This window comes from Thamnophis elegans, chromosome 2, assembly GCF_009769535.1.
Source record: "Thamnophis elegans isolate rThaEle1 chromosome 2, rThaEle1.pri, whole genome shotgun sequence".
Taxonomy (NCBI): Eukaryota; Metazoa; Chordata; class Lepidosauria; order Squamata; family Colubridae; genus Thamnophis; species Thamnophis elegans.
Window position 1 is genome coordinate 44,578,915 of NC_045542.1, and position 16,204 is coordinate 44,595,118.

The 16,204-nt window shown below is 40.0% G+C and overlaps 1 protein-coding gene across 1 annotated transcript in view; it reads left to right on the forward strand.

The window, feature by feature from the left end:
* Positions 1-1,373: 1,373 nt before the first annotated feature.
* Positions 1,374-16,204, forward strand: part of KIF19 (kinesin family member 19) — a 44,382-nt gene continuing 29,551 nt past the window's right edge. Inside the window, exons 1-2 of the mRNA XM_032208725.1 lie at positions 1,374-1,412; positions 3,896-3,976. Coding sequence (XP_032064616.1) covers positions 1,374-1,412; positions 3,896-3,976 — 120 coding nt within the window. The remainder of the gene's footprint in view (positions 1,413-3,895; positions 3,977-16,204) is intronic.

The following is a 16,204-nucleotide window of genomic DNA, read 5'->3' on the forward strand; positions in this document are numbered from 1 at the left end:
TCCCTAATGAAATTATTTTTAATGAACAAAAAAAAGGACTATTGTAAACCATTCACCATTTTTGCACCTGTAGGAAGTTATCACCCAGCTCTCTGCCAGAAAAATGAAATATCATAGGAAATATTGAAAAGGCAGAATATTTCTCTGGATGTGAAAAGTAAGAAACATGTTTTAAAAGACAGAATAGCTGCCTGCAGCATCCTGTCCATCCCGCTTTGTCAATGAGCCATTAAAGCCTGAGCTAGTCCACTTTACATAATAAGGAGTTCTCCCCTTCAGCTCCAGAGTAATGGGATTAAGGCATGATGATATTGACCTTTTATCCAACTCACCACATGGCATCTGAGAACTCAATCAAACCTGGATTCAAAACGCAGCCTAGAGAGTTGCCCCTGCATGGCCTCATGGGAGTCTGATAACCAATCAAAATACAAGCTCAAGATTAAAGGGCAGAGAGGGCATAAAACCAGGGACTCAGCTTCTCTCCTTCCCTTCCCTTCTCCACCAACATTGAAGCATGTGATCACCTTTTCTGTTCAGGACTCAAACCATGTGGTCCCGTCCACCATTAAAACCATCTTTCCAAGCAGCCTCCATGTCTCCAGTGTCTTTTCCCCCACTTGGAGCCGAACCCAGAAGGACATTTCTTCCAACACGCCAATTACATCCCTTCATCCCTTCACCGGAATCTTCCTCTGGATTTATGGGGGGAAATAAGGGCGTCCTGGTGCAGGTTAAGAGAGTAATAATTATGGTATCGACGGCGCCGTCAAACCTTCCGGCCTCTGGTTCCTGCACTGCAAAAGTCGCGGGTCGGAGACCAGGCGTGCTTAGGCCAGGCGATCTCGCCCTTCCCCTTCCACGCCGGCCGGCAGAGAGCGATGGAGAGCCGCTCAAACCCCAACTCAGCCAATGGGGCGCCACCGAATGAGTCGGAGGAAGCCTCCCGCGTGCCCGGTTGTTGTGTACAGTTTGGAAAGATCTCCAGGGGACTCGAAACACCAGGAGGCAGGCGAGGAGAGGCGGCGGCCGGCCACTGGCAGATTCCCTGCACACAGGTCCCAGATGGAGAGCGGCGGCGGCAGACGTCTCCGAGGGGAGATCAAGCCCGGGCTCCCGCTTGCCAGCTGTCTCTCCAAAGGGAGGGCGATGTAATTGGGTTGGGGGGGACGACTCCAGTACCCGTTGAATGGCGGCGCCCAGACACCTGTCATTGGTTTCGCGGGGAGATTTAATCTAGCGCAGAGCGGAACCCGCACCCGACGAGATCCAGGAGTCCCGGGAATCTGGGAGTGCGCGGGGGAGTGGGGGTCCACACGTGCTGTATCTTCGCTTGCCCGAGCCTGCCTTGTCTGGGCGACTTAATTACCATCATGAAGGAGACCAGAGAGTCCAAGGATCAGCAGCTCACGGTGAGTGAAGTGACTTCCTCGCCTCTTTCGGGCGGCAAAAAAGCTGGAGAGTGAGACCCCAAAGGGTCGGACTCTAATTCTCAGGATTCCCAGCCAGTATGATCAATAAAAGCAAGAAGTTAGTGTAGCTTGAGAAAGAGAGCGTGCGGAATTGTATTAGAAATAGAAGAGGAACATTTAATAGGGTTTTTGTTAAAACTGTTTTCTTCCATTCTAATGGCAAGAAGAAACAATCAAATGCAGAAGAATGAAATTACTTGATTTGTTTGTTAATAAGTACGCAAACTAAGAGATTAGATGGTTGTCAGGCTGTCTTCTGGATTTAAGGGACCTGTCCCATCTCAAGAGGGATCTGGCCTTACCTGTTTCCATCAACATAATCTGTCCCATAAATTGAAATAGGAATTCAATTAAATCTTATGCCGTAGAGTGAAGTGGTCGAACTGCACTAGAAATAATGCCCAGCTCAAGAGAACAATACTCACATTTTCTCCATATTACGATGTTTTGTTACCTAGACACAGTTGTTTGGATTTGTATGGCTAATCAATGATCTCTGTCATTAGTGTCCCAAAAAAATGGGAGTTAGTGACGCTCAGCTTCTTTGTTTTAAAGTTTTCCCTAGCTGGGCCTTACAAAAATAGTGGGTGTTTTCAGATCATAATTCTGTGTTCATGGAATGTATGTTATAAGCACAAATATTAATTGTACAATTTTATCTTTATAAATTGATGCTCAGATAAGAAAGGGGTTTCCTGGTCAGATTCAGTGTTGCTGTCATTCAGTTTATTATGTTTTGAATTTTTAGTACATATAGTTAAGCAATATGAAGAAAAGTAAAAAAAGATTTCCACTTCCTGGAGCTTCCAATGTAAAATAAAACAGTTGTCGGAGACAGCAGAATCCAGAAGAAATATGAATGGAAAGGATGTGTCTTGATTGGTCACTAGAGTAAAAAAAAAGTATTAATTGGAAATAGCTCTCTCTTGCTGAGGATGTGTATAACTTTTTCAAATATGGTTTGTAACCTGTGTTGCATAATTTAAATCATTCAGCTACCTTTTAATGAAAGTGTAAGTAAATGTTACACATTAATGTGCAATTAAACATTCAGTTCAAGGACAACATTTGTAAAACTATTTTGAAAATATATTGCATTGGAATACAAATGTATTGTATCCTTCCTTCCATCCTTCTGAGGTCGGTAAGATGAGGACCCAGATTGTTGGGGGCAATATGTTGAGTCTGTAAACCGCTTAGAGAGGGCTGTAAAGCACTGTGAAGTGGTATATAAGTCTAAGTGCTATTGCTATTGTATTGGAGCATTGGAAGTGATTATTTTTATCATCAGTGCTATGATGGGGGATATCTATGGAGATTCTCAGTCATCCAAATCATGGTTCTCCCAAAGGTGCTTTTTCATGAGGCGACTGGACTTTCTGGTTTTCTTTGAAGACATTTTGCTTCTCATTCAAGAAGCTTCAGAAGAGCTGAAGAAGCTTCTTGGATGAGAAGCAAAACATCTTCAAAGAAAAACCAGAAAGTTCAGTTGCTTCTTGAAAAAGCACCTTTGGGACCGTTATGAGGGGGGTGTGTGTGGAGAAAAGTCTATGAAATAGATTTCAAAAGTAAAAGAAGACTCCTTAAAGAATCCTTTCAGAGATGCCAAAGTATTTGTACATCAAGGAAGAACGAATTCATCAGAGAATTTTGCCTAGCTTCACAAGAAATAGTTTAATTGTCTCTAAAATCAACAATGCCACGGGATGTACTTTCTAGGTTCGGAGCAGGGAAACTGTCTGGACCCTTCATTGCAATTTTTGAACAACTCTGAACAGAGACTATAGAATTGCCAATGGTGAGTGAAATTAATAGTTGTGGTTCAGCAAATTTTGGATGATAGCCAGAAGTTTCTACTCAAACAGCATGAGGAATAGAAAGCAAGATGTTTTCCATGGGTTGAGATCCTGTGTTAAAATTCATCTCAGGATAACAGATAAAAGCCCTGCTGATAGGACGAGGGAGTTGTGCTTTGGAGTTCACCCCTTTGTTGTCTGTATGGGAAGCAGTGAACTGAAGTCACTAAATCTCTGGATGCTTTTTTAAAGATTGAATGGGATGAATCTTATAGGCTGACGTGGCTGTAGCTGGATATGTTGTTCCAGAAATGCTGCTATCCAGGTGGTGTTTCCTTTCCTCCCAAGGAAAAAGCCTCTCATTGTCTGTTTGCGGCTACCTGCCAGAGCCTCAGAGAGACACAGATGATTTTTTTCTCTGTGGTGATAGAAGGACTCAGGTGAGGCACACTGAGCAGGGAAGAACTTGGGAGCTGAAGAAACTCTGCTTACACTTTGGGCCTTGGATGGCCAGGGCACGGAGACCGAGAACTTCCATGCAGGTGCTAATTTCTCTCTCTTTTGTTCTTTGGCTATTTCACAAATTGTGGGATACCTCAGACACTCATCCATCTTGCTGTATTTTAGGTGGCACTTCGCATACGGCCAATCAGCATGGCAGAGCTGGAAGAAGGAGCCACACTCATTGCTCACAAAGTGGATGACCAGGTATTGTGAGAACCCTTTCTGATAAATGAGTAGAATTTAGTTGAGACCTCATTTTGTGAACTGATCTTTGAAGTTAGAATCAAAATGAATTTCAGGAGATGCTCCCTCTCTCACATGAGGCGGAAATACATTTCAGTTGTTTAAAAACACATCAATACAATATGATGCAATTCTGACGTTCAAGTTCAGATTTTATACAGGAGCCAGTAGCGAGGGGAGGAATTACCATTTAATGTAAAGAAAGTTTGTTGGGTCAGTACCCCGTCATCCGAAAGTTATCCTGAATTCTAGAGACGAGGAAATAAAAGATATTCTATCCACGGAAAAAGTTATTCTATTCAGAGCTCAGAGTTACAGTCTATAATTTTTTTGCGGCTGTCTATTCTGGCAAGGCTTTAATGGAACAGAGCCCAAAGGCTGATACTAGATTGCCGATCTTGGCATATACACGGAAATAAATACGCCTTTATTATAGATCTCAGACTATGCATCCATCTAACCTCCTGTTGTATACTCTGACTGGCAGCAACCAGGCAAATAAAAAACAGCACATAATGGATCAAAGTCTGATCCTTTGAACTGGAGTTTGAAGAAAATAACTTGCTATCTGTAACTTTGAGAAAGTTTACTTTTTCCAAGTGATGTGTTCTACGTAGCTTTCCTCTTTAGCTCTGGGTGGCTGTTAAGCTTGTTTGAAGTTCTTCAGAGCATGGATGCTAAAGGCTGATTCTCACTTTCTTCCAAAATTGAACTTAGCTAGTTGAGGCTCTTCTTGGCCATCAAAGCTCTCGGAAATATATCTTATTAGCAACTGCTAAGTAGCCTTGCTCAGTTCCCATTTGCTGAAGTCAGGAGGGAAATTAGTATGTTGATTAAAAGGATATATTTTCTCTTCTCTTGAGAACTAATGAGAAGAGTTGACTATGATTGACCCAACAAGTCTGACTCCTGAGACCCAGACAGTCCCCTGTGGGACCCACAATGTTGTATCTACATGCTATATTTGTTAGGGTGGAGAAATTACATCATGGCTCAACATTTGTGACAGATAGTTTTTGCGGTTTGGGGAAATGAGTTTTGTAAGTCTACTTTGTATTTATTGTACAGACAAACCTGTTGTGTGTGTGCCATGGTATACTAATTCTAAAACTCTTAAAAACAAGTGTCAATTGCCACTGTTGCATTTTATTAAACCATGGGGTGGTCTTTTTTAATCTCTTGGGGGAAATCTGTTGCCCATATCTAGAAAGCAAAATGGGGCAATTCTGACCCAGTATTTAGGGAGGAGGGACAAGCTGAAACCCAGTTAGCATGAAGAGGGAAAATTAGACTAAACTATAATTTTAATAATTGAGATTAAATTATAGATTTTGTTTGAGTTCTACACTTTTGGCTGGTTTTGCAGGTGCAGTGACAGATCAAAACAAAGAATATTGTGTATGCTGATTGAGTTCCTTGTAGAAGAAAAAGTGAGTTAGGCAGTTGAACTAAATCTTGTTATTTAAGAGTGAGGGTAATTTTCTGATACATTGTCCGCTGAAGAGAGCTGAAGCATTTTAATAATCTGCTACTGCTAAGATTTACAGGTCAAAACTATGTGATTAAATGTGTGTCTCGTAGAGGCAGCATGTCGTTTTACTACATATATATACTGTACACAAAATAACCAAAAATGGAATGGAATTAAGCAAAGGGAGCATTTTAAAAATCTAAAAGATACCAATAAAAGTTCCAGTTTCTCCAAACAAATTAGTCCTTTCTATACTCTTAGTTAGGCAATCTGTTAATAAGGAAAGTAGATGAATAAAAACAATAGCAACAACAACAACAACAAATAAACAGTGGATTAAATAAAAATGCTAGCAATTGAAAAAGATTAAAATGGTGCAGATGTGTTAGGTGACTTGGATTTAATGCTTTCAAAAGATAGCTAATTGCAGTTAGCAAGAAGCAGAATACTTTATTATATTATTTTATCATTTTCCAAAGTTACAATTTATGTCTAGTCATCAAAAAAGCAGCTGTTCTAAATGATGTCATCCAGATAGTTGATTTATTCATAATGAAACTACCACGGAAGAAATTAAAAATAGAGAATTGCCATGAAGTTTCAGTTCTAGACAATGAGAAAAAAATACAGTTTTAAAATTAATTGGCATGTTTATAACATGTTTCAGCCACATTGATGTATTCAAGGTTTTTTTAAAAAAATTGGAAGATTGCAAAATATTCTGATTAGTTATAGCTACCTATGTACATCCACACTGTTTGCCTAAGGTGAAACAAATAAGTATGGGCTATCATGAAAATAATATTCATCTAGGAAATAATTAGCAAAACTGATGGTTGTTGAGGTAGCCCAAAGTTTGGGGCAAGTCTGAAAATAAGGAATCAAAGATATCTAACAATTCCTCCAACGTATTCAATTATTGTGCATTACAGTACTATTTCCTTGGCTCTTTCACCTGTGTATGTGGAGGGGAGGGAGTTTCTGTGACAACATTATGAAAAGAAACCATGTAGATCTTTGTTGTTGTTTTAAGAACAGAAGCATGTAGTTTTTTTAAAAAAAGAGGCAAATTTGAACTGATTACTATAGTAATTTGTGTACTCCTATTAATACAGTGTGAAGGGATGGCTTCTTATTTCTTAGAACTAAAGTTGCCATGGAGACAGCTTTCTCACTGCCCCATCCAGCTGAGGACAATGCTTTATGGACCATGCCAGCAAATTGTTTACAGGAGTGATTTGTCGTCATGACAATAAGGTGTTGGATTCAAAACAGGGTTGGAATTAAGCAATAAGAAGGAACAACACCAGAATTGCTTCCGGACCTGATATCAGGCAGTAGATATACAACCACATCCCAATCTGGAGCTGAAATGCATTTCCTCAAGACTAATGCTTTTTGGCCTGGCTGTGAGCCAGGACTTCATTTTAATCAGAAGTAATTTTCAGGGCCACAAAGTAAAAGTTACCAAGCAGTCTTTGTTGGTGCTTGCTAGCTTCATTCCAAAGTGTCAGAACACACTTAACACTAGATCCACAATAGAAATTATTTCCAGTCAAATAGTATCGGATTCCCTTTTCCAAATTAAGAAAATATGTTGGGCGTTCCTCAGCTTGGTCTTTCCGTTGCTTATTTTATCATTATATCCACATAAAAAGAATAATTAGCCCTTTTCAATTTATGATTATATAAAAACATGCATTTTTTAAATACACTCTTTGCCTCAGGTAAGATTAACTCAATTGTTCAGCTCTTTACATGTATTAGGGTCCATGAGTATGCCTAGGTCATTTTGTATTCATTTTTATATATACAAAAATGGCTAATTCCATACTTTGTTTAATTTTGGTAGACAATTGTCCATAATCTGAGCCTTTTGATTAAAATATTTTTAAATCAAAAAAATGAAATCACATCAATTGAAGAAGTATAAATACCAAAGTATAATAGTTTATTAGTTTTAGAAGCACAAACTACATCAGTTAATATCAAAATACAAACCTAACAAATTCTTTTCCCCATCCCCAATAGCAGAAAAGATGCCCAAATTCACTCTAGTGTGCAAGTACATTGATTTTCAGGCATAAAAGTAAGAATTATTCATGTAAGTAGAAGGCTATGTATTATTGTGGAATTCCACATTTTGATCCTTGGTTAATTTAATGCTGTGAAAATGGTAAGAATTTCTTAGGAATGCTTCCAGTAACAGGATCTAAAAAAGATTGTTTGCACTATTATGCACCAAAAGGGCTAGTAAACAGAGCAACAATTCTGAAGTCTACAAAGTTTACCTTGTAAACTGAAAAGTTTACAAAGGCTCAACATTTTGATTTTGCCGCTGAATTATCACAATACAATTTCAGGCAATTTGGGAATGAGTTGGAGACCTTTTATTTCTGCTTTTATGAGGAGGTATTATACAGTCAGAAATTGGTTATTTTGCCACCATATTTGGGTGATTCTGTCTCTGCATGCTGGGGAGCAGGGGGCGGGGAGGTATAAATTGGATCCTACATGGCAACAGATGGTCTACCCCAGGATATTTGCCTTCAACTTAATTGAAAGCTCTATAGCATATTAAATCCATTTTAGAATCCAAAATTGATAATGTTAAATAACTTCCCTCATTGTGTTTAAGACTAGTAGCATTCTTTTTGAGATATAATAGTGTATATCTATCTGTACAAATCCCCCTTTGAGACTAAAATACAGAGATATACAGACTCTGCTAAAGAATTATTCATATCAGCATCCTGTAAGGGCTGAGTATAAAGTGTGTACATCTGATATTTCAGAAACCAGAAAATTTGGACTCTGCAAAAAGATACTTTGGCTGACTGAAATGGATAAGCGTTGCCTTGGCCTCAATTGTTTCTTGGCCCCCAAGGACTGCAGAGTTGTAACCGATCATATAAGGATAGCCAATGTTTAAGCCAATTTTGGAGAATATGAGTGATTGAAGGATTATTATTTTTTTGCCCAAATTAAGCACATTAAATCTTCCAACAAGATAGAGCCAGGGCGGTCTATTGGTTAATGTGCTAGCCTGGGAACAAGGAGACCTAGTTATAATCTTCCTTTAGGCACCCAAAACAAGTTGTGCATTCTTGAACCATTTACTCCCTCTCAGCCCAAATTAGCAGGCTGAAAAAACTCAGCCTTGCAACATGCCTTGATAAGCTTCACTATAAGGACTAGTTAACTTCAGTGCAAAATCAGCAGATTCCACAACCATACAGGATAATAAATGGTAAGAACAAAAGCAAGGTGTTTAACAAGCTCAACATTCCTAGTTTACATTTTAAATAGTCAACTTCTTATGATTATGACAGATAAAGAAAATGCAGACCAGAAGTCAGGCCTTCTTCATGGTTGCCCCAGCATGGCTGTTATTAGGAAATCCCAAATTGAAAATTCTCCTTTTTGAGTGATCATTTCCCCCCTGAATTGATGATGAACGGGTAGCCATTTCCAGCTATTTATATGGAGGATTAGATTTTTACTGTGGATCATTGTTTTCTGTTTTAATATCAATTGATTGGGGCAATGTACATCTGCATAAATAACAAATAACTGATCAAATAAGCTACAATGATTTGCTTTCAGATTGCAATGGCATAACCCTGGGACATTTTGGGAGTTGCAAAATATATTATAGGCATCTGCAGAGGAGGGCGAAAGATAAAAAAGAAGAAGCAATATTACACCATTGCAAACTCCTCCTCTTCTGTGTATGCATCATGACATCACATGAACATACATACCAAAGGGCAGAGCTTGTGAATGTCTCTGGTTACCATATTTAAGAGATGAAATCTTGCCTAATTGTCCAATAATGACACTTCATTCAAAACTCAGTTAGCTTGACAAGAAGGCTGCATTGCTAGAATGCAATATTAAATTACATCACAAGTATCAATGTGAGCTATTAGTTATGTTCCCTGTCTATGTAGGTGTATGTGGGTAAATTTTAGTATATTAAGATTAATCCAGAGCTGGTATTCAGCAGGTTCTGACCAGTTCTGGAGAACTAGTAGCGGAAATTTTGAGTAGTTCAGAGAACCAGTAAATACTACCTCTGACTGGCCCCGCCCCCATCTATTCTCTGCCTCCTGAGTCCCAGCTGGTCAGGAGAAAATGGGGATTTTGCAGTAACCTTCCTCTGGAGTTGGATGGGAATGGAGATTTTACAGTATCCTGCTGCCATGCCCACCAAGCCATGCCATCCCACGCCCACCAAACCACACCCACAGAACTGGTAGTAAAAAAAAATGAATCCCACCACTGGATTAATCGGTTATAATTATATAATCTATAAATATATAATCTGCTTGGTTTTGAAAAGTTGTTTATATGGGTTAAAAGCTGCATCAGATTTTTGAAGTTTGCAGATTGCATATGGAACCTTTGGTTTCTCATGGTTGTCTGCTATGACTTATTGGACAAGAGACATTGCAGTGTAAATGAGCTGAAGTGGGAAGGAGGAACAGAAGTAGTTGTGTGAATCCTTGGCTTCATTTTATTTATTGCCTGCTACTGTGTCCTTACTATCATTTTAGAGAATTGTCATGAGAATTGAATTACATGCAGTGAATGGAAATTAAGTCATTCTACTTTCTCTGCATAGAAGCAATTGTTATTAAGCCTTCACATGAAAAGATCAGTTTCTCAATCCTTTCTTTGGTTCCTTCCTACTGTTTGTTTTTGAAATGCAGGTGCCATACCTGTTTGAGGGTTAAGCAATATATTCCCTACCAAAGATGCTTTCTCTCTCTTTTTTTTCCTTCCATTAAATCATGTCAAATTCTTGCCAAGGTTTTTCAGAAGTGTTTTGCCATTGCATGCTTCCTAGGACTGAGAGAAAATGGCTGGCCCAAGGTCATCCAGTTGGCTTTGTGCCTAAGACAGGACTAGGACTCATAGTCTCCCAGTTTCCAGCCTGATGCCTTAACCACTACAACAAGTGGCTCTTGCTTCTCTTTAACAGAGCTTTTTATTCATTACAAAGAAGTGCATTATTCCTTTTCATGCAGCAGTGTTGCTCTTGAAATCCTGTCCTTGGCACACCTGTGATGACAGAATGAATATGAACCTAACGGAACAATGTTTGGCTTCATATGAAAACTAAAGTAGCCTTGGACCCCTTTAATAAGAACAACTCTCTCCTTTCCTGTTTATAGTCAGTTTGTGCAATTCCATCTCCCCTGTTCCAATGGCCAAAGGGACCAGTTATATAATAATAATTGGTTGGGATTTTCAGCCATTTTCTAAAACTCAGCTGGACTGCTTACTGCCAAAATTTAACAGCATGTTTTTGTGGGGCGTGGGGACTCAAAAAGAAAGGTGGTAGCTGTAAGTTATCTATTACTGCCTTTGTAGCACAAAAACCTATAACAAGCGGTATTCAGCCCAGCCAAATGTTCTACCTCCCTCCTGTAACATACATTCATTCTCATACTTTAAATCAGTTCACAGTTATTGAAATGTTATTCAGTAGCTCATAGTGTAAATAAGGTGGAGCTTTTGACTATTTAAAGTGATTATTGACTGTAGCAGTTATTAGACTATAATATATTGGGGAAGCCCCAGGATATCCTCCATAGTTTACCAGTTACATAATTTACTAGCTACACCTGTCTTGGGGTGGTGGTGTAAGGCATTATTCATCATTTGCTTCACATATCTGACTTTGAATCTTCACAAGAATTGAGAACCCTTGTGAGATATCTTTAAGACTAAATAATATCATGAATTCAGGTTTCTACAATACTATTCTGAGATCTCACCACTCTGTCCCACTGTTTAATTTGTTCTTGTGCTTTTTTAAACCAGCCTCTCTGCTCCCTGATATTAATGATGGCCTTACACAGAGTCCCTTTAAAGGCCTCTTGGAAATGGTGAAACCCAACCCAATGTTGCTGTCAAAGGCAATCTGATCTCTGCATACACAAAGGCAACAGCCTGTGCTCACAGGGTGTAAGGAGGAGGGGGAGACATGCTGAAATCTACTATGCCTTTAGTAGCTGCTTCTATAGCAGGTATCCAGTTTACTTCTCCACTGTTCAATCCTCAGTGAAAGCACTGAGCATCTACTGAATATAGGGGTAGAATCGATTTCAACAGCTATTGGGGATATTACTGGAACAAATCTTATGATAAGAACCTAAGAATTCTATCCAAAAGATCAGGCACAACCCTACAGCAAATGTTCCCAAGATCCAAATATATTCAAAGAAATGAGTGGTATAATGAAATTTGGAGTATGGCAACAAATGATAAATTAACAACAAAAATTAAACTTAAAAAAGGGATGATTAAAGTAAATAATTATAATGAAATGTTTTTTTTTAAATAAAATCAGTGTAAAACCATAAAAACCATAATAATAAACCAGTGTTGGTGGAAGGCAAATGGAATAAACCTACTTAAATATATGTGTTGTTTTGGAGGGTATAAGGGCACAATGGAATGTATTGTATATCTTAAGAAATATAAAGTGGGGGAAGGTCTCCAGGGGATGGGAGTGCATTGTGATTTTTTTCTCTTTTTCTTTAGTCTTTCTTTTTTGTATTCAGTTGCATATGTACTGTTTGTATTATTTGTGTTTTTACAAAAGCATTAAAAATATTCAGATATATCAAAATTTACATTGTATTGTATGTTTTGAAGTTTCACTATAAAACATACAGTAAATATGCAGCATTGATAGAAACCCCAACTGTGCAGCTGGAAGTCAGTTGTGTCCCATGGCAACACTGTTGACCCCCCCCAATTTAAATGCATGCCCTCATCTTCCTGCCCCCTCTTACTTTCATTGCTGATTTTGTGGGAGTTAAGCCTAATAAAGAGACACCTGATCAGTAGCGTCCCTTGGCTAGTATGGACCTGTCCTTTCTGTCATTCCAGATTAAAGTTGACAGGAATCGGAGCAACACAAAAGAAAATTAATTATCCCTAAAAGGATTAGATGGGTGGACACCTCATTAATCCATTCGTTAATGCTGGCTATAATTAGCTCACGGGCTATTCTGTGTTCGATGTTTACTGCCTTATGTTAATGTCTAGGTAGGGTTGACCGAGAAAGCCACTGTCAGTGATGGACAAATCTGATCCAGTATAAGGGTGCTATGATTGAAGGACTCTTGAGAGGACTTTAAGTGGTATTTACAGATGTTTGAGATGGTGTCATAATGGAACTCCTTCTAAAGATGCTAATGGAAACTAACATTCTTACAGTATATATTGTTTTATATTCTACTTTTACTCCAGAACTTGAGACAGTTTACATGGGGTTCTCCCTCAATTCATACTTGCTGTATGATAGATTGGACTAAAAGGGAGTGACTATGCTGTCTGCTACATTCTAGACTAGTGGTAGCTTCTACATGGTCTTGAAGGGGAGTCCCATGAAGATAATGTTATATAATCTTAGTTACTTGAGAAGTAACTAAGGCAAGAGTGACTGTGAGCAAGACCTCCTGGTACAGAACACAAGATGAACTTATACCAAAAACCTCCTGGCCAGAGCTGCCATCTACTCATTGAGCAGGAGCTGTGAGTCTACTCTAGGAGGACCCCTAAGTTGCAGTCCAACTTTTTCTGGGGGAAACCTACCTCTTTAAGAGACAAAGTAAGAAGTCACTAGAGCTTAGGGTGCCCAAAACGCAAAACAACTCAACCTTGCTGGAGTTGAATTGCAGTCAGTAACCCCCCACCCACCCCCTTACAGCTGTTAGGTACTAAGCAAGCACTTCAACAGCATCACTTGCCTGGCCTGGGTGGAGATATTTAATAAAGTATATCTTGCATACTAATGATGCCGCCTCCATGCTTTTGATTGATTTCACACAGCAGTTTCATGTAGATCAGCATTCCCTAAACTTTGGTGGCCTACTGGAGTGGGTTGAGACAGGGCCAATGCACATACACACACAGGTGCAGCTGAACTTGTGCAAGCTGTGGGTTGGCGCACACGGATATGCATGCATAGCTCAACTTGTGTAAGTTGAGCTGCACACATGTGCATGTGCACCAGCTTGCTGCTTGCACAAGTTCAGCTGTGTATGTGTGCACATCGGCCCGCCATTTGCACAGCCCAGTTACAAAAAGGCCATTGCCCAGTAGTGGGCTGTGGCCCAGGGGTTGGGGACCCCTGATGCAAATGGTAAATAGAACTGTTGAGAAGGCCAAGCCCAGAGGCATCCCACGTAAAAGGACCTAGAGGTAGACCAATTAACAGTGATTGGAACCAGCTACGGAGAAAAAAGAACCACTGCAGAATAATACTCCCCACTTCCAACCGTTGAAATCAATCCAGAAGGATACCATGGTCAATATTACAAAAGTTAAATTCAGGAAGGCCAGGATTGGACATACCATCTTCATCCCAATCTCTTCAAAGGCTGACAAATGCTATCTCAATGCTATAACCAAAACTGAACCCTAATTGAAAAGCGTCTAGATACCTGTGTCATCCAGGACCATATAAAACAGAGCACTTACCACCATCTCCAGTTGGAGCTGGACAAAAAGTTGTTCAATACTGTCAGGTCCAAGAATGGTTTCTAGAGAAGGAAATCCACCACTTTCTTCCAGGCAAGTAGAACTACTCTCTCCCACAAAAAGGCATTGACTACTACTTGGACGCAACTTCATACAACATTCTGGGGAACACAGGTGGCTACGCTCACAAGAACAAGGACTCTATGCTACTTCTTCCAGCTCAATCAGATCAAACCCTTCCTAGATAATGAGCTAGAGCGTGCCCAACCAAGTTAAACTCGAAGTGAAACTGGGTGATTTTGTCCAATAGAAACCTAGAATAACTTTCACAGCAATTCTGTGAGTAATTTGTCTTGTTACTCCTTAAACAGAAGGAACAAGGCCTCTGGCTATTTTTTCTGTGGGTGCAATAAGCAGAAAAGCAAGCATTCTTATCATCACAAATATGATCCGTTGATTTCACTCTGTTTTTCTCCAGCATTGTTCTAGATGTCTATCACATCATCTCCCAGATGTTCATAAATCAGGGGGCTAGCTAGGATCCATGATCACCGAGAATCTCTACAGGTGTGATCCAATATAAGGCCTCATTACATACTCATTGCAAGCTGCAGCTAAGTTCTTGTGCCAGAGATTCAGCAATAATGCCCCTCTGAAACGTTACTGGATCTATCAAACACCTGGAGTAGCTTAGATCCTTCCTCCCTGAAGTGAGGAACAGGTACAGAGAACTCTGGATAAAAGAAATAGTGATCTGTCTATGATAAGGGGTGGATGTTAACACACCGCAATCAAAATAATCTCATCTGAGACCTGATCTGTCCTTGAACTGAGGATAAGCATCTTCAACATTACCCATAGTTCTAAGGTGCAATGGAATATCATCCCAGCTTCCAGTTACTTGACCTCCCTCCCTCCGAGTATTTCCCAGCACACCTTCCCCTATTATAGCTAGGCTGTCTAATTAGATATAAGCCAATTCACAGCCACAGACTGAGTACCCAAGAGATCCATGAGCCGTTTGCCTGGCTATTAATAGCCTTTATACCTTGTGGGATGACGTCAGGAAGAAAGACAAAGAAAATACGGGTAGTTACTGGAGGGGATGTAAGTTATATAGCTGCAATGACATTCACATTCCCAAATTAACTTAATATCAAAGTTTGCATTGAAGCTAGGTTCTCATTTTGAGCTTTGGGCTGAGAGACTAACTGGCCCAAAGTCACCCAGCAAGCTTTCATGCCTAAAGTGGGACTTGAACTCACAATCTCCCTCTTTCTAGCCTAGTGCCTTAACCACCAGACCATACTGACTGTCGTCTGTATGATTTGTTTGATTTTTATTTAGTATAAATATAATTCTCATTTATCAACCATAATTGGGACCAGCAATTTGGTTGTTAAGTGAAGTGGTTGCTAAGAGAAACCATGACTGTGCTTATGATCTTCCTCCTTCCATTGCTTTACAGACCTGCCAAGGTCATAAATGCGAGAACTGGCTGCAAAGTTATTTTTTCATCACCATTGTAACGACAAATGGTTGCTAAACAAGTCTGTTGGTAAATGAAGATTACTCTATTTATATGACCTCAAGGAGTCACAATGGCTCAGCGGCTAAAGACATTGAGCTTGTCAGCTGGAAAGCTGACAGCCCCGGTTTGAGGCCTGAGCACTGTGCTATGGGGTGAGCTCCCCTTCCTTGTCAGAGCTCCTTGGTGGGAAGGTAACAATGTTCTGTGTGCCTTGACGTGTAGTCATGCTGGCTACATGACCACAGAGATTTCTTCAGGCAACACTGGCTCCCTTGGCTAGGAAACAGAGATGAGCATCGCCCCCTAGAGTCGCAAATGATTAGACAGGGGAAAACCTTTACTTTTATAAGAACTCAGAAAGTTTCTCTTAGAAGTACGGGCAATCTTCAATTAATGACTCTTAACTGGGACCAGCAAATCTGTTGCTAAATGAAGTGGTCATTAAGCAAAACATCGCATTACATTCCTCGCTTAGGGACAGCTGTTCTGGCAGTAACTGTTGCCATCATTGAACAAAACCCACATGGTCAGTAGGCAAAGACCCACCCCAACCCAAGCCATTTCTGACTTGGCCCCTCCCAGCCTCAAGCCTCAGTTTTTCCATGGCAAGGGACTGCCTTCAACTCCCCCCCCCATCTGCCAACTCCTCCCCAGTTTCTGCCCATTTGATCACCATGAGTCTAGG